Source organism: Pleurodeles waltl, chromosome 5 (genome assembly GCF_031143425.1).
Source record: "Pleurodeles waltl isolate 20211129_DDA chromosome 5, aPleWal1.hap1.20221129, whole genome shotgun sequence".
Classification (NCBI taxonomy): Eukaryota; Metazoa; Chordata; class Amphibia; order Caudata; family Salamandridae; genus Pleurodeles; species Pleurodeles waltl.
In genome coordinates this window covers 125,076,725-125,095,955 of record NC_090444.1, presented here as the reverse complement: position 1 = coordinate 125,095,955, position 19,231 = coordinate 125,076,725, and the positions used below count along the sequence as shown (strand labels likewise).

The 19,231-nt window shown below is 46.3% G+C and overlaps 1 protein-coding gene across 1 annotated transcript in view; it reads right to left on the bottom strand.

The window, feature by feature from the left end:
• The window catches only part of MSRA (methionine sulfoxide reductase A), an 885,765-nt gene extending 866,872 nt beyond the window's left edge, over nt 1–18,893 (bottom strand). The window contains exon 1 of the mRNA XM_069233798.1: nt 18,543–18,893. Within this exon, the coding sequence (XP_069089899.1) occupies nt 18,543–18,696 (154 nt within the window). The 5' untranslated portion in view covers nt 18,697–18,893. The remainder of the gene's footprint in view (nt 1–18,542) is intronic.
• Between the last annotated feature and the right edge of the window lie 338 nt (nt 18,894–19,231).

Here is a 19,231-nt window from a genome sequence, read left to right as displayed (position 1 = left end):
AGACAGATTCTGCAAATACCCAAGGAAGTACCAGAACAAGTCCACACGTGGATGGTTCACTCCTAGCCTCGGGACCTGTCCGGCATACCACTCCTACCTTATGTCTGCAGTTCGGGAAACATCAAGAAAACATTTCCTTCAACTTAATATCCTCACCGCATCACGTAATGATCCTGGGGATTCCATGGCTAACTCGGCATAATCCCTACATTAATTGGGAAACTAGAACCATTTCTCTTTCCTCCCACTTTTGCCAACACCATTGTTATTTAGCAGGAAACTATTGGTCCCGAAGAGTCTCTTACTCACACCACCTAAGGTGGGATGTTCCATTAACGTCCTACAAGGAGTACCCAGACATTATCTAGAATATGCTGATGTATTCCAGAAACCAGAAAGACCAGAACTGCCACCCCATAGAGAATACGATTGCGCCATTACTTTGGAACCAGATGCCGTGGTTCCATTTGGGCGAATGTATTCTCTAACCGAGCCTGAGAAAAAGATCCTCAAGGAATATCTAGAGGAAAATGTACAAAGTGGTTTGATTGCCCCTTCCTCTTCACCTGCAGGGGCTCCTCTCTTCTTCGTACCAAAAAAGACGAAAGACTTGCGTCCTTGCATAGACTTTAGAGGATTAAATAAGATTACTACTAAGGATCGCTACCCTCTGCCTCTTATTAAGGACATCTTAGAAGCCGTCAGAGGGGCTAAGAAATTCACCAAGTTAGATCTTAGAGGAGCATATCATTTTTTAAGGATAAAGGAAGGTGATGAATGGAAGGCCGCCTTCAGAACACCTTTCGGCCATTATGAATATCGGGTGATGCCTTTTGGACTAACCAATGCTCCCTCCATCTTTCAAAGATTCATGGACGCTATTTTTTCTGATCTTCTACACCAGACTGTGGTTGTCTATCTGGATGATATTCCAATATTCTCTGTCCACCCAGAACACACTAAACATGTACTCCAAGTATTGGAAAGCCTTAGACAACATCATCTATTCTGCAAGCCAGAAAAATGCGAATTTGACCAAACTGAGGTAAAATACTTGGGGTATTGCATTAACCAAGTAGGAGTTGCCATGGATTCAGATAAGATTCAAGCCATTCTGGATTGGCCATCCCCTTCTTCCATCAAGGAAACTTAGTGTTTTTTGGGATTGGCCAATTTTTATCGACAGTTTATAGCTGACTTTGCCCAGAGAACCAGTTATATTACACAAACCCTTAAGAAGGACAATCTAAGGAAGGGTTTTTGTTGGACCCAAGACACCGAGTTTGCCTTTCAAGAGCTAAAGAAAGCCTTCATTCAAGCCCCCATTCTACGGCATCCAGACACCACCAAACAGTTCATCGTTGTCACGGACGCCTCAGAAAGAGCAATCAGGGCTGCCTTGCTACAAAAACAAGATGATGATGGGCTAGAGCATCCTGTATTCTATCTCTCACACATACTATCTGACTCCGAACGTAAGTATTCGGTGTTAGAACGAGAACTACTCGCCTTGAAGACAGCTTGCACAGAATGGAGGCATTTTCTTATGGGATCGAAAGAACCTTTTGAGGCACGGACAGATCACCGGAATTTACAGTGTTTGAGAAACTTTCAGTGCCAAAATAGTCGGCAGGCTCGATGGGCCTTCTTTTTTAGTCAATATGATTTTTACATCACATATATCCCTGGTTCTCAGAATATCTTGGCAGATGCCCTGTCCCGTCGCTACCCTGAGTGTAGCGATTCTCCTGTACAAAACCTATTTGAAAATAATAAGATCATTGGCCTAGTACAGACATTCCTAGAAAAGGTTAAGACTGAATATTCCAACCTTGAAATAACTGAAATTAACAATTTACGACCACAGCTTCATAAAGATCAGAAATACTATTATTACAAAAAAGCCCTGTTTATACCTACTAAGATAGTCCAGACAGAAGCCCTACGTATGTGCCACGACTACCCCATCGCAGGTCATCACGGAATGAAGGCTACTCAAGAGCTCCTGCTTCGCTCTTTCTGGTGGCCCACAATCAAAGCAGATACTGAGGACTATGGGGGTCATTCCGACCCCGCCGGGCGGAGACCGCCAGAAGACCACACCGCGGTCAAATGACCACGGCGGTCATTCTGACTTTCCCGCTGGGCCGGTGGGCGACCGCCAAAAGGCCGCCCGCCGGCCCAGCGGGAAAGACCCAGCAACGATGAAGCCGGCTCCGAATGGAGCCGGCGGAGTTGCTGGGGTGCGACGGGTGCAGTGGCACCCGTCGCGATTTTCAGTGTCTGCAAAGCAGACACTGAAAATCATTATGGGGCCCTGTTAGGGGGCCCCTGCACTGCCCATGCCAGTGGCATGGGCAGTGCAGGGGCCCCCAGGCGCCCCACGACACCCGTTCCCGCCATCCTGTTCCTGGCGGTAACAACCGCCAGGAACAGGGTGGCGGGAAGGGGGTCGGAATCCCCATGGCGGCGCTGCAAGCAGCGCCGCCACGGAGGATTCCCTGGGCCAGGGGAAAACCGGCGGGAATCCGCCGGTTCCCCTTTTCTGACCTCGGCTTTACCGCCGCGGTCAGAATGGCCCAGGAAGCACCGCCAGCCTGTTGGCGGTGCTTCCGCGGTCGTTTGCCCTGGCGGTCGGTGACCGCCAGGGTCAGAATGACCCCCTATGTGTCTTCCTGTCCCATCTGTGCACAAGCCAAGACACCTCGTAATAAACCAGTAGGATTACTCCGTCCGTTACCTGTCCCACCAGGTTCATGGCACACTATATCCACTGATTTAATGTGCTCTTTGCCTTCTTCGGTTGGGAATCGGGTAATAATGGTAACAATTGATTCCTTCACAAAGATGGCACATTTCACAGCATTAAGAAAACTACCTACGGCTAAGGAACTAAGCCAAATCTTTATCCAGTAGGTCTTTCGGCTTCATGGCCTACCACAAGTCATTATCTCAGATCGGGGTCCCCAATACATCTCCCGATTTTGGAGACAATTTTGTAAGACACTAGGAAGAGAGGTGGCCTTATCATCAGGTTTCCATCCCCAAACGAATGGACAGACTGAATCAAGGCCTTGAACAATATTTACGTAGCTTCTGTAATGCTACGCAGAGTAATTGGTCTACGTATCTACCACTTGCAGAATTCTCCTACAACAATTCAGTACACAGTGCCTCGAAAGTCTCCCCTTTCTATTGTTCTTATGGATTCCATCCAAAGGTCTTTCCTATTCCTCTGAAAGAAACCTCCAATCTTCCTGCCATTACCTCATATGTTCGGCAACTACGGGGTATCCAACGTGTCATACATTCTAATCTTTTAGCCACTAAGACACGCATGAAAAGGATGGCTGATAAGAAACGTTGTGATGCCCCGCGTTATCAGATCCACGATAAGGTCTGGCTTTCCTCTAAATTCTTACCTCTCCGACTAACCCAAAATAAATTTAAACCTCGATATTATGGTCCATTCTAGATTCTTCAGAAAATCAATCCTGTGTCTGTTCGTCTTCGCTTGCCTCTGACTTGGAAAATACATCCTGTATTCCAGGTCTCACAACTCAAACCCTACGTCCCTGATCCTTTTCACAGACAATTCACCTGTCCTCCTCCTCAATTGATTGATAACGTGCCTGAATACGAGGTCCAGGAAATCTGTGATTCTCGGGTCTTCCGTGGTCGTCTCCAATACCTCATTCATTGGAAGGGCTAGCCTATGAGTGAATGCTCCTGGGAAGATGCACCTTCGGTTCATGCTCCTCTTTTGATCCGTCGTTTTTTCCGTCTTTTCCCTCACAAACCTGGGGCCTCGGGGGGGACCTACTGTTGCGCCGCGGGCCGCTGCGGTGCATCCCTGCCCAACTGCGGAGGAAGCCGCGGTCCGAGTCAAGGGTCGCGACGCCCGCGGCGGCCCTTTTCTCTGGCCGCGCGCTGTTCTCAGAGCGCGGCGGGGCCGGAGACCCAGAATTGGGTCGCGGTTCTCGCTGCACACGGCGCGCGTAGCACACACTGTTCTAGGGTGTCTGGGCCTCCCCCCCTGGCTTTACTCACCTGCCACACGCCTTAGAGCTTTCCTCATTCGACATGCATGGTTTTAAAGCTACCTTCTCCTTCCCAGCATGCTGTGCACTTCCCTTCTTCCCTGCATGCATCTGTTCCTCTTGTACAGGGGAACTTCTTCCTCTTTATCACTTCCTGTCTAGGGGTATATAATGGGAATCCTTTCTTCTTCTCATTGCGTTGCAACACTTCAGCTGTGGTGGCCACGCTCTGGCTGATTTTCGTTTGAGACGCCAGTCGTTCTTGTTCTGTCTTCAGTCTTCCAGATTTCCAGGATCTTGAGTTCTAAATCCTTGTGTCCTCCTTCTGTTTCAGGGAGTTCCTGTTAGAGGTTTTTTCCCCCTCTGGAACTCCTTCTGGAGGGCACGGACTGTAGTGGCTTACTATTGTCAACAGCACTGTGGCTACCGGAAGGGGTCGCCCCCACCTCGGCCAGAGCAGGACTTGCAGGAACCGGGGCCGCTCACCATCCCTCTCCAGTGTCGACAGTAAGCCCAGGGTGAATCGTGACAGAATCTGTGTGCAAAGGTGCCCTCAGAAGCAGAAAGGCGGTCGCTTTGACGGTCGCTTGCAGGTAGGCAGGGGTACTCTGGTTGGAGATCCTGGTGTTTTCTGAAGTCCCTTGACTGGAGCTTCCTCCTGGTCCTTTTTCATTCCGGAGTGGACTTTCCTTCTGGGTGTCTGACGTTGGATGACCAGTACCTGGGGCTATTGCACGGTTCAGCCACTGGAGGTCGCAGTGCCACCAAATTTGGCACACTTGCAGGTTTTGTCCTCGCAGTCCGCCAGGTGAAATTTGGTGCAGCTGAGGTGTCCAGTTCATTCGGCAGAAGTCGGTCAGTGAACTGGACTTCACTGGTCTTCTGGTCTTTGTTGCACGACAGTGATGCCTTCCCTCTGGAGGGAGATCTTCGGTGATGTTTAGAAGAGTGGAGGTTCTTTGGCGGGTTATAGAGTCCGTCTGATGTCCGAGCAACCCCTCATCTGTGATTGTTGAGTCCTGGGAGCAGCAGGCAGGGTTTAGTGCCTTTTTCGTGGTGCAGAAGGACTTCAGTTCTCAAGCTTTGGGTCTTCTCTGTTGCTGGATTTCTTTTGTCCTTGGAATCGGAATCTCTGGTCTAGGGGTGCCCATTAAATATTGTACTTAGTGGGCATTTAGAGGAGTACCTAGTGGTGACCAGTGGGCCATCTACCTTAGGGTGGCTACACCCACTAAGTGACCACTTTCTGTGGGCAGAGGTCACTTCCCCACACCTGGCTGGAGGATACTGAAATGGAGGGGTCACCTTGCATGCAAAATCTTAGGGGTGGTGCAAGCTGGGGCTGACCATACCTCCTGTACTTTGCGTGGTTTCCGCTGTTGCTCTCACCAAAAGTGAGGGTTTGCAACAGGGGCAGCCATCTGCGGCTAGCAACAGACTTGGGGTCGAGTTTCAAAGGCGGTAAGCCCGTTGAAGCTAGCTAGAAAGGCAGTGCACATTCATGAGGAGGGAAGTGTGACACCTCCACCCAGGAAGGGCTTTGTTCTGGGACCCAGAGAGCAGGAGCTCTCACCCCATGTTTCCAGAATCTTGTCTGGTGGTGACAGACTGGTTGTGACCGGCCAGCAACCATGTCTGTTTAGTTAGCTTTGCAGGGGTCACCTATAAGGTGGCCCCTGGGTACATTTTGCAACAAATCCAATACTGGTACCAGTTTGGATTTAGCATTCTGAGTTGTTTGATACCAAACAGCCCAAGGTTCAGATTGGCCATCATGTAGCTGTGAAACTCGTACTGACCAGTGTCCAGCACATGCATTTAAAATGCCTGCTCTGTTCACTTACTATATCCCAGGTTTGGCAAGGACGCAGTAGAGGCATATTGCTTATGCAACTATGCCCACACATACAGTATAGTGATCCTACCTTAGAGCTGGAAGGCCTGCCAGAGGGGTGACTTCCCTATATTGCATGCATTGTATAGTGGATAGGGCACACTGGCTGTGGGCCATGTCAAGTTCGACTTTTAAGATTGCACCAGGACACTCAGCCTGCAATGGAAGTGCTGGGTGCTTCTGGATGCATGGCCCTTGATGGTGGCACAATCTGTGCTGCTGCCCTCAGGGGCCTACCCTTAGTACCACATGCCCTGGGTACTAGGGACATATAGTGGCAGCTAAGGGTGTTGCCAATTGTGCCAATGCGTCTCAGCAGTTTCGGGAAAGAGATCTGGCCCAGGGAACCTGGTTAGCAGGGGCCTTGGGCACTAACAACTTTGAGACCACATCAAATACCAGGCAAAACGTGGGGGCTAACCATGACAAAAGAGGCCTTTTCTCATATGATTTAACAAAGGAACATCTATCACATTTGACTCAAGGTACAGATAGTTTAAGAAAAAACAATGAGGACCTACTAAAGCATTAGTACAGGCAACTCGTTCAAACCGTGTTAGTATCAGTCTGCCACTAGACACACTGATTCAAGAAAGTGGTGTCTGTGATTAGGGCTGTACTAGACGTCTATGGAATTTCATAAGAAAAATGGAAGAAAGAATTCTTAAGCACTGGGAGACTAGAGAAGACAACAGTTACAGTATCATTTTTCATTTGAAATAATTGCCCTTCCTTTTCTCTCTGGAACCCATTAAATGGGTAACACTGGAAATATGGCAAACATTGAAGGAAAACACAAAGGTAGGCCAGCCTCAGTACCATTTGACGCCTGAGCCACAACAGTGGGCTAACGTGAGATGTTATATCACTGTTACTCTAATTGGGAGAGAGAAGGTTTTGACCCATTTAACTAGAACTTCATCATTTTTGTGAGGAATGCCATGTTCTGTACGTGAAGTTGGTTTCACTTTTAAGGAAGCTTACGCAAGTAGTTACCCAGAAGGCACTATGGGCCTGATTCTAACTTTGGAGGACGGTGTTAAACCGTCCCAAAAGTGGCGGATATACCACCTACCGTATTACGAGTTCCATAGGATATAATGGACTCGTAATACGGTAGGTGGTATATCCGCCACTTTTGGGACAGTTTAACACCGTCCTCCAAAGTTAGAATCAGGCCCTATATTTTGCCCAGGGGGTACAAGAAAGTCCCCTCTTTGCATACAATCTCGTCACCACAATTCATGTCCACACAGTAAGTTCCTTTCACCTGGCCCGACTCACAAAAAAATCCAAACACCGTCTAGCTCCTTGCTGAGTAACAGACACACGCCCCTGAAAGGAGTCAGGGACGGCTTGTTTTGTTTTTTCTTTAGAAAACAAGCCCTAAAATTCTGACCATCGTCATGTTCAGCAGTGACTACCATCCACTCACTAGTGGCAATGGAAACATGGCTTGCAAAAATAGATTCCTCAATGTGCACAGAAATAGAAAATACATGTTATATATACTTTTAAATTTGATATCTGTCATCAAATAAACAGCACGCTATAAACAGTAATCTGCATTAATATTACATCATTGATTGTGGAGTCTACATTCCCTAGAAAGACACACACATATTTGTAATAGCTGAACTCCGGATAACCAGGGCAACGTTACCTTGGTTAACTTTCCAGGATTCATGTTTGGCCGTTTGAGAAATGAACACAACAGTGAACATATTTATTTAAAAAATTAAAATTCTCCACATTTTTAATGTTATCTTCTGGATGCAATCAGATAGTGATGCAAGGTTTACATCAATGCATAGTTGTTAATGAGGCAAAAACAAGCATATGCTTTGTATGAGTGCAAGAACTACAAAGCAGTGCATGTGTTTAAAGCTGACTTGTTTAAAAAAGCTCCAGAACAGAGGTGTGTAAACCCTCTGCAGTTAAAATCTTTAAATTGAGAATCAGAGTAAAACCATTTAGGGCACCGTGAAAAAAATATAGTAGAGGTCCCATTTTTTTTTCAGTCACAAAAGTGTACCTACCTTAGACATTGCATGGGTGCAGATTTACAACTTTCAGAAATGTACAAGACATTTCAGAAGTAGACCTGGAAACAACATTCCAAGCGAAATTATGTGAATTCCATTTTTGCAAGAGCAAATATACAAGGGTATATTTCCTCATGCTAAATCTGTTCAGAAAGTGCAAATTAACTTATGTTATTTTCTCTTCCTCTGGTAGAAAATATTCTCCCCTACAGAAAAAAAACAGAAAATCCCTTTTTTATATCCCCATTTTTTGATAGGAGCCAATCATTTGCCAGGTTGGAAAAACGTTTAGTTCTCTCATTATCAGGAGTACGTATTCTGTCTTTCCCACGGTGGGAGGTGGTTGGAGAGGAGATGAATTGCCTCAAACTTGTAAGTTTCTGGGGGTGCACAAATTCACAGGGCCTTCAAGCCATGGAACTGTCACCATCCTTATCATACCAGTCCCATGAGTAAATTTACTCACACAAAAATCTTTTTTTTTTTTATCTGTTTTTGATACAAATAACATTTCAATACAAAGAAAAATGTATCACACAAACAAATTATACAAACATAAAAACTAAAACAATCCTAACAAACTAGAAAGGTGGGCAGAAGCAGGAGGAAAATACCCGGGCATCAAGCCCATCATGATGGGTACTGGAGAGCAAGCGGGCCAATGACATGAGTAAAGATACACCAGTGATGGCCTCAGCTTTTTAGGTGCAGTGCCACCTAGCGCCATCCCAAGCACGCACGTGTGACCTTCACCATTACATTCCCCAATCAGGCGCACCACTCAGGTGCACCCATCTGACAGTGCACAGGTAGATGAGACTAGAGCCACTCAGAGCTGGTCCGCGATTGGTGGCAGGAAGGTTTGCCGCAGAGGAGACAGCATCTGACCAAGCAGATGCAGTGGGCAACTGAGGGAGCAAAGGGGAGGCTGCCTCTATGTTCCTGATTCTCCCTTGTATATTCAAATGCGGGCAAGCCACCAGAATCACATCCCAGGAGGGCAGCAAGGGAACTCTCCGCAGTCCTCGAGCTTCCTGCCTGTGCAGTGCTTCTCTCTTGTTCCACGCACCTGGTCAACTCCCTGCACCAGTCGCACAAGTCAGGACCAGAGGCAGATTTCCAACACCTTGTCATCTGCCTGCCTATTGGTAAGTAGTAGGGCCAGGTTTGTGAATCAGTCTGTTACTTTCTGAGTCACGCTGCGAGTATGTAAGCCCAGGATGCAAAACTGCAGAGTGCACTCGAATTGCCTGGCCATAGCCCACTGCAAAACTGGTACGACTGAAACACAATGCGGGGCTAAAGTTGGACAGGACTACATCACATGGAAAAACCCCGCTTCCCCCGCCTGACAGTGGGGGCGGCCCGCCAATGCCCCGTGGAATATAGTGTACAAACTACTGGGCATGAGGTATGCCTAATGCAGAAAAAATAATTAAATAAGCTTGAATCTGGCATTCCGAGATATCTTGAGGGTAGACTTCAGTATCAACTTCCAGGGAGAATCTGAAAGCACAGAGACCAGGTCTGCCTCCCATCAGTGTTGTAGGGGCAGGAGGTCTGGTTGTGCTTCCTTCAACAAGGACCGATACAATAGGTTAATCGCCTTGGTCACTGTGGAAATAAGAAGCAGATGATAACGGAGGCAGTCATGGTCAATAGGTTCGGAGGAACCCATCTTCCACCAGTCATGGACCCAACCCATCAAGGCACCATGCAAAAAAAATTCTCCACTAGTACGTCATAAGTCTCTCTAAGATCCTGAATCCTGAGTTCACTTTGAGTAAAAAGATCCCCCATGATATGCACGCTGACAGCGGGCCATTTCTCCAGGCCGACCAAGCCTCCAGGAAGTGATCAGTACCTGGCCACCTGCAAGGGGAGCTCACACAAGTATGGAGTTCTGCTGTGGGTTTCTCTGTAAGGCCCCTGCCCCATGCATATGGCGCTGCGCAGACCAGGACGTTCTCCCCTCGGGAGAGTAAGGCTGCGTAGGGCTGCAACAGGATATGAGTCAGGACCATTTTGGTAGGCATACTCCGCACACATGTTTGTCACGTCCTCATGTCCTGATCTGCAGCTTGTGACCCAATGCAGTTGGGCAGCCAAATAATAAAACTCAAAATCGCAGCCAAACTCTTTTGCCCACCGGTATGCGCAGCTTCAGAAGAGCCATCCTACGTCTGGATGTTCCCCAGTATAATGTGTTAAGCAGGCTATTCAGTTCCCGGCAATAAGATCTGGCAGCTCAATCAGCAAAGAGGTAAAATAGGAGTGGTAGCTGGACCATCTTAGATATAGCGATCTGCCCATGCACCGAGATTGGTAGGGTACTCCAAAAAGATATGGAACTCTGTGCCACCGATAAGGCCTAGGTGAAGTGTAAGTGCTCCACCAAGACGAACAGCTTTTCATACTTGATGAGCAATCGCTCCCTGCCGAACAGCGTATCCTTTAGTCCCGCAGGGAGAACCTCCAAAATCGCCTCCTGTCAACATATATCAGAATGCAATTGGGCACACACCCCCGGCTTATCTGCTATACAGTGACCACTCATGACCACCTCAAATGCTTCTTATTCAACCCCTACTGATGTGCCGGAACCCTCGGTATCAGCCCAATATGCTGTGATTTTCTCTAGCAACATAGCTCTGAACACTTGGTCCTCCAACAGCGATGGATTTAGGGCCTGATTTAGAGTGTGGCGGACGGGTTACTCCTGTCCGCTGTATTACGATTTCCATAGGATATGTTGGAATCCTAATATGGCAGACAGGATATCTGTCCCATTTGTGCCCGAATAACCCATTCCCCACAACTCTAAATCAGGCCCTTAGCTTCCAAAAGGGAATGCAAGTCCAACGCGCAGACCACTGGAATGTACACAGCAGAGGACAGTGACTAGAATAGGTCTGCACCTGGTTTTCAGCATCTAGCACCCTCTCACAAGCCTCTGGGCAGCCAAGCACCTTGTCCAGTCTCACCTCTAAGCCATGCAAATTAGAGTGGAAGGAGTAAACCCTAGCTGCCGGGTTCCTCCCTCTCCAACAATCCGCAGGTCGCAATGTTGTTCCCAACTTCGGAAATAGCTGAGGGTGGGACCTATCAATGCAGGTATCAGCGACGCAGTTAAAATCATTGCACCTATTATTCCAGTATAAGGAAGCATGGAGGCAAGGAGGGCCAGAAGGCTGTCCAAAAAGAGCACCTGGACAGTGTTGGGGGCATATACATTAAGCAGTGTTACATCATTACCATCCACTCGTCCCAGTACAAGCACAAACCTACCCTCTGGGTGAACGATTGATCTATGTGGCTGGAATGACACCCCTGGCTTAATCCAAATAAAGCCTCCCCCCCTTTGCATATTCATAGTAAGCCATATAGTACAGCTGGCCCTTCCACCTCCTGTGCAGGGCCCTGCCCTCTGCAGGCCTTAAACGTGTCTCCTACAAAAAAGCTATCCAAATGCCTCTCCGCCTCAGATACCCCAGTACATTATAGCGCTTAGAGGGTGATGCCAGTCCCCGCACATTCCAGGTTAGGAGTCATAAGTGATCAGCCATCCCAGCTTTAGAAGCACAGCTAAGGGGAAGATCAACCCCTTCTCTGAGGCCCTTCCCCTCCCCCTAATACCATGCCGCAAATCACCCACACCTGCCAAAAGCACAGCACACATAATAACAACCAACAACAAAATCCACCCCTGCCATAAGCAACTTGAGTCCCTCCCATGACCAGCCCCTGAACTGAGACATGTACACATCCTGTTCAAACAGACAAAAAAGGCAACACCCCCAGCAACTAGAGCCCCACTTCTTTGGGAAGCCAAGTCCATAACGGAACCATTAAGAGGAACCAGAGACCAAACAAGCCAAGAAAGGTGAAGTATGTAAAGTTGTGAAACAGGCAGTGTAAAAGCAGGGCCCCATCCACATCCAGGACCCCCAAACTAGTGTCAAAGACAGAGTCAACGAAAAGTCTGAATACTTCAGGAGCTAAGAACCCAGCCCCGTGCTACTGCAGATGGACTGCACGGATGTCACCACCTCGAATGCCCTCGTGCGTTCCTCCGCCGCCTGCTGCCTAGACAGCCGGGGGGGTTCCTGGCAGTTAGACTGCCCATGTCTTCAGCAAAATCGATGAACGGAGGTCTGGGGGTTCCAGGCACACTGATTCTGTATCATCGTTCTCCACTCTGTCCCACGCAGCTGACGGATCTAGAAAGAAGTGGGTCTTGTCCCCTGCCTGTAACGTCAGGCGGGCTGGGAAGAGTAAGGCGTACAACAGTGCCAGTTGTCTAAGGCAGCACTTGACAGACAGGAATAAGACACTGCATTTGCACCTGCAGGGTGAAGTCAGGATAAAGCAACACTCTAGCGTTCTCAACCGCATATGGACTGGGCAGCCAGGTCTGCCGGAGGAGGAAATCCCTATGCCATAAGTGAAGGCAGTCGTCGACACCCGAGGGGGGTAAAGCCAGGACTCTGTTACAGTGTGTGCAGCCCAATGTCCATCAGGCGAGCGGGAGGGGGACAAGACAAAGCAGTAGGCAGAGATACCGTCAGCTGTGATACACCCTACCAAGGGCTATGGTAACACTGTTCCAGCCACTCTCCGGTATACACTCAGGCCACTGCAGTGGTACATCCGCTGCCAGGAGCTGGTGTGGCGTTCTCAGTCACCACTAGGGGTGCCTGGCGGGAGGTGCCACAGTAGTGAGCCCTGGGGTGTCCTGTGGGGCCACCCCGCCGGTCACTGGGCCAAACAATATAATCACCCACTGTCTCCAGGGATCCCAAGTCCCAGGGATCGGTACAGCATAGGGTGGATGTTCCTCCAATCAAAAGGCCTCCAGTGGTCCAACAAAGCACCTCAGGATGATGCCAGGGGAATTAAGGGGAGCCGCCTCCTCAAGTCTCCTTCCGCTGTTGGGGTGGGAGGAGTTCAAACGCAGTCACAGGGACCCCACCAGGGTGGAGCAAGCCGACCCCACTCAATGTAGAGAGGCGGCATTGTTAGAGGGGCAGCCCTCTCCCCGACTGCCCCAGCCATGTGCTGGATGTACTATCAATGGGAGGAGCCCGTCATCCCAGGCCAGCTCCCGTTAAAGCATTGCTTAAATTTCGGAGGGGCGTGCGAGGGGTAGACTCTTTCATACTGGCTCCCGCCACCTCACTGGGGAGGGCTACAGATCCAACAGAGGCCTTTCTGTATGCTCCTGCGAGCCCCGCAGTCAGTCCACGACTATGGGGCTGCTATCTTGGGTGCGGCCTCAGGACTGCAGGCGCTGGCTTCTAAGAGCCCCTTTCACAAACCAGATTGGGAGTCGCCCCTCGGCAGCATCCTCAAGACTCCTGGGCAAGGGCACCTGGAGTGGCTGGGGTCAGAGTGCTGGCAAGGAGCTCTGGCTCCAAGCTGCCTACTTTAGGGCAGCTGGCTCTGCTCCCCTACTCACACAAAAATCTTTATATGAATAAATCATTTTATGAGTTGAAACCCAACTTTTGCAAGCCTCAGCCAAATGTATGTGCATAAATGGCTTGGAGAGCCAAGACCATAACATTTCAAATTCCACAAGGCGCTGCAGAGCTTTTAGTTGTAAAATGAAGTCAGTCATTGATCTAGCGCTTGGTATATTCTCACAATAGTGGCAAACAAATGAACTGTGACAAAGTGAGCTGAAGTGCTTTGCCCAGGAATTACACCATGTGGTCAAATGTAAAAGGTAATTAGTCCCAATGGCAATGAGTTGACAACCTAGGCACTGGACGGCAAATATATTTTAGGTTTAATTACAGTAAAAATGTATAGGATCAATTGAATGCTATAAAGTATTCCTAAAATGCTTTGTCGGAATATAATTTTTAAAAAATAGCAGTGGTATGATATGAATAATGATACATCCTAAACTCTAGTTATAATCAGAATTTCAGCATAAAAGAATTTCAGCATAAAGTGTTGGCATATTTAACGCCCTAATATGATCAGAAAACTGGCCTAAAGAAATCCCATTTATAATCAGACGGTCGGCATATGGAGCCTGTGAATATTCGAAGATTTGACATAAATAGAGCTGTGGTACGTCCATAGTCCATATGTTGTTTCACTCTTCTAGGACTGTGTAAACCAGGAAGCGCTTGATAGTCATACACAATGAAGAGTGAACAGAGCACTTACAACATTTGGAGGAACTGAACTATTATGAAACTTTTACTATTTTAACTTGTTGTGTTGATTGTTTTAGTTGGTTGTTTTGGCTTGTCTTTTCAGTGTCTTGTGTTGAAAATATAGCTGTTACTGGTAGGCCCTTGTTACCACCATTTTTATCAGATTCTGATGAACCAATGTTGCCCTGGCCCAGATAGAATAACTCTTTGATTTTTATCTGGTGGCTATGGGTGGGAAGATGTTTTCTGCATCCAGGAAACAAGGTGGAAACATCTATGAGAGCCTTAAAGAAATCACATTTTATGATGCAGAGGAAGAACCCAGAGATGTTTTTAAGACGTCCATGAAAAGGTTGGAACTTCATTTTGGTACACAGATAAATATGGTTTTGGAAAGGCATACATATTTGCATGCCAGCAGGGTGAACCTGAACATATGGAGAACTATGTGGCATGTTTAAGAAATCTTGCAAGAACAGATGAGTTTGGGGAACTCTCAGACTCCTTAATTAGAGATCCGCTGGTACAATGTACCATTAACGTCAGAGCACAGGAAAAACTATTAGCAAAGAACCCTAGTGTTAATGAAGCTATAGCCATAACTGAGGAATTGAACACAGTAGATTGGATAAAAGAAATGAGAAAGGAAGATGTGGCTAAAAAAGGGGTGACCAAAGTGTGTGTCCAAAACAGAGGGAAATAAACAAAATAACCCTTTTAAAGGGAAACCTAATCATACTATTAATTTGCAATCTCACAAATTAAAATGTTTCTGAGTGGCACTGGTCAATGCCCTGCAAATAATTTGAATTGTTCTGTCGGGAGTGCCATATGCAAGAAATGTGGAAAGAGAAGACAGTTTGCCAGAGTTTGGAAATAGGAATCTAGAAGGAAGAGTGAGAGCAAAGAGGTGCACTAGATTGGAGAGCTGAAGGAAGGTGTGAAGAATATGGGGTTCAAAGTCGCAGGAAAAAAGATGGCGAGTATGTGTGTGGATGAGTGTGATTCAGATAAACTGATTATGCCAGAGTGTCAAGGACAGCTAATGCCGGAGTGTCAAGGGAAAGGATTCACTGTATTGGCTTATTCAGGGCTGCCTTGTACCTTGGTGGGTGATCAAATATGGAATGCTAATCCATTGTACCTTCCACCTCTGGGTTTCAATCCCATCTTCATTGCCAATTTCTTTTGTTACAGCATTCTTTCAAAATGTTATGACAATTTCAAGCTCAATCAACTGCAATGCCAGGTTTATTTGCATAACAGAAGAGCGACACTAAATAGACCTTAACATCTCTCTCGTCCTGCTCCAACTGACGATCCCAACATTCCAGATGACTTAAGGAACATTCTAACCTATAATTTCCAGAACATAGCAATGTCACTTTAATTGTAAACAATCGAAAAGGCTGGCCATTCTTTACAGAGATGTGTGCATAGTAATAACAAGCAATGATTTGACATTTGAGTCTTGGCTAAAACGTAAATAAACTTCCTTTAGTGGGAAAAATCCAAATACAATGTACCAATCTAATAAAAAATGTAATATGTATGATTCAGTGAGCTTTTGGCTGCAATATTGCATACATGTCAACAGACCCGATTCAGGCGTGATACTCCCGCTTTTTGAAGCCACAAATGGCTTTACTTTAGCTGATTTCCGCCTAAAATTGCCTCTGCTTCAATAGAAGTCAATGGGGAAAATGCATCCCCCCTCTTTTTTTTTTTCCAAAATCTCCGACGTTCCTGTTCTAAAATGCTGGCATCCATTATATAGCCCCTCGTGAACTGCTACTAAGCATGTCATATGTGAAAGCTGAATTAATTATTAAGGATTTTCATTTATTTCGGGTTAAGAATTTGCAAAGAATTTGGCTAACATAGAAAATAATGTGTGATTTGGAAAATATGCCCACTTGAGAGGTTGTTATGAATACGTACTGCTTTTAATAAATGCATATTATTATTAGTTGAGGTGCACGCATAAAGAAAATTGTAGTAGTATGTCATATTAAAAATGTATGCCATGTATTTGCTTAGTTTACTAAAGGCCTTAAGTTAGCGAGGTTTGGGCCTACTCTGCACAGCCTCATATTAGGCTGCACTGCCTAACAAAATAGTGGGATAAGTGTGACCTGAGAACTAATGCTTATTGTTCACACTGTGCTGACCAAACATTTTGCAGATGTCTTTAATGTTTTCATGAGAACTGCCTGCTAGAATGTCTTGTATTAGAACTTGCAACTTTGCAAAGTTTGATGTGTGAGACAGCGATGTTCCCAGGAACCAACAATGGATGCACTGACTGGAGTAAGGATTGCAACAATAAAGTTACCTGACGAGTCCGTCGATGGGAACAGGAGAAGAAGAGCCAATCATCAACGTATGAAGGACAACTTAGTTATGTCTTGGATCTGAGTTTTTATTTGTGTTGGATCAACTGTAAACGCATGATTTTCTGACCAATGACAAGGTGGGAAGATTCTTTAGGACATTCTAGCTTAGCCCGACTGCACAGAGGAGAGGGAGATCATTCTATTCTGATTTTCTCCATAGTGGTTTTGTTTGAGGATCTGAACAGTTCCTGATGACTTTATTTCTATCTTTGGCTTTATTGCTTAATTGCTAATGGTGCATGCTGATCCTTTAGAGATTTATTTGTAAATGGTTCAGATAGCTTAGAGTTCCCTTGTCTGAACCATTCTCTTTCACTGCCCGTTACTGAAGCTAACCAGACGGATGTCGAACTGACAAAGAGAATCGCAGCATGCTGAACCATTTGAGGAGAGGTATAACATAATGCTGTTGTCCTTGTTGAAGGTTTTGTTCTTTGTTTCTAGGTACCAACTGCTATTTTGATAGAGCCATATCTAGATGTTTTCCAAATTAACTTTAACTAAATTGTTTTGCATGAAGTCCAAACATGCTATTTGAATCAGAAGGTTAGTTAGGGAGCCCTGGAAAGGCTAACAGATGGCAATTAACAAAGAATTGATGTTGTTCACCTGTTGAATCTAGATGTATGTAATTTCTATTGCGCAGTTATTCTTGCTATTAATTTGTACTGTGACTCTTGAACTGAGATTCTTGAGAAGATTTGGTCAGCCGGTGTTACTCATGTATGTTTATCATCTGGTTTTCAGTTAGATTTACGTGACTTTAGCATTGTTAATAAAGGGGAAAAAAATTCTAACTTTTACAAAGGTGTGGTTATTCGTGGCCAAATGGGTCATGTGTGTGAAGATTATTGACTCCAGACGAAATGTTTATTGATCATACTGAAAGGATTGATGTTTAGATGTAAAGCTCTTAGTGGAATCACTCCAAGCATAGACAAAAGGTCCATGGAACCTCTAACGCGTTCTGTTATGAATTAAATCAGTGGTTCCCAACCTTTTGATTTCTGCGGACCCCTACATTAACATTAATGGAACCCAGGGACCCCAGCTGAATCATCATTGGAATCCGGGGACCCCAATAATGAGTCATTACTGGAAGCTGGGGACCTAATTTGTCAATATTTGTCAATATTTTTTAATTTTCTAGGCTCTCGCAGACCCCCTGAGAAGGCTTTGCGGACCCCCAGGGGTCCCCGGACCACAGGTTGGGAACCAATGAATTAAATCATAAAATACCAAATAAGGCCAGACGCGCTCACACACGAGGCACAATGATTCTCCAAAAAGTCAATAGCATGAGGTGAGAGAAACTACTACTCTTGACAAAGCAAATCCCACTCTACGAATATTTTAATTTTAAAAGAACTGATGAAAAGAGGTCACTCCCACAGCTACCCTGTCAAGCCAGGCAGACCTTATTCAGAGGGCTGTTATGTTAGTCATACAGACAACCGTCATCCAGAAAAAACAAAGGGGCTCAGGTAACCACACAAGAAGACTCCCCTGCTCTCATAATATTGTGACTCCGGAGTTGTGTTGAGACTACATGCTGGCAAACTTCAACGGCTGCAGCGGCCGCGTGCCCCTGTAAACAACAAGTCTAAAGCGAAAGAGCGGCTGTAAACAGTGAAAAGGGACTAACAATGATGCTCGAAATATACAGAATGCGTCGTCACATTTTGTATACACAACACGAGTTTAAATCTTAAACTTATTTATGAATATCGAAAAATGCACTTTATTTGAATTTATTTGCACCGGTTCTTATCCCATGAACAGCTGTGAAATTCATTTCGTTAGACTCAACTCTCCACCTGGCTTTGCGTTAAAATGTGCACCATGTAAACCCTTTCCAATATGGCTGCGTACTTCGCTGCATTAGGTAACGCCAGAGCGTTTTGTTTACACGCCTTTACTATCAAAGGCGTTCCAGACATTTACAACGGCGCCATCAGCCGGTAGTGTTTACCGCACGCTTCACGGTGGAGTCCTACCTGAAACCCGCAGGCTCTGAGCCCGGCCTCGCAGCGCTTGCTCTGGACCGCTGGGAAGTTGTCCCTTGGAGCCCATGTCTCCCATGAGAGAGGCACGCGTCACCCTGCAGACCCACAGTGCAGCCAGGAGCCGCGGCAGCGGGGTCCCAAGCATAGACCGTGGGGTGACCTCCTGGTCCTCTGCAGGCTGGGAAGCAGCGGGCACTGGTGAAAGAGGGACGGGCGGAGGTGCTTCGTTTCCAGAGCGGCCGTTGCGAGGAGCTGCGCAAGGAGGGTGTGGAAAAGTTTCTCGACAGTGCTTAGCAATTGTTACTCAACGTCTGTTACCTAACATGCCCTGTCGTCGTTTACCCCCGCGATTGCTGCTGAAAAACTAATTTTTCTTTCTCTAAGTTTATACATCTTGACTTAGGCCCATATTTATATTTTTTTAGCGCCGCATTTGCGTAATTTTTTTGACGCAAAGGCGGCGCAAACTTGTCAAATACAATTGTATTTTGTAAGTTTGCGCCGTTTTTGCGTCAAAAAGCGGCGCTAAAAAAGTATAAATATATTGGACACTCAATAAACTGGTGACGGAAATGCTCCTGTCATAAAAAGAGTAACGCTAGGTTTCATGTTAAAAGAATATGCTATTTTAAACGTTTATAACAATTCAGTTATAAACATAGCTGCCAAGTTCTGTCTGA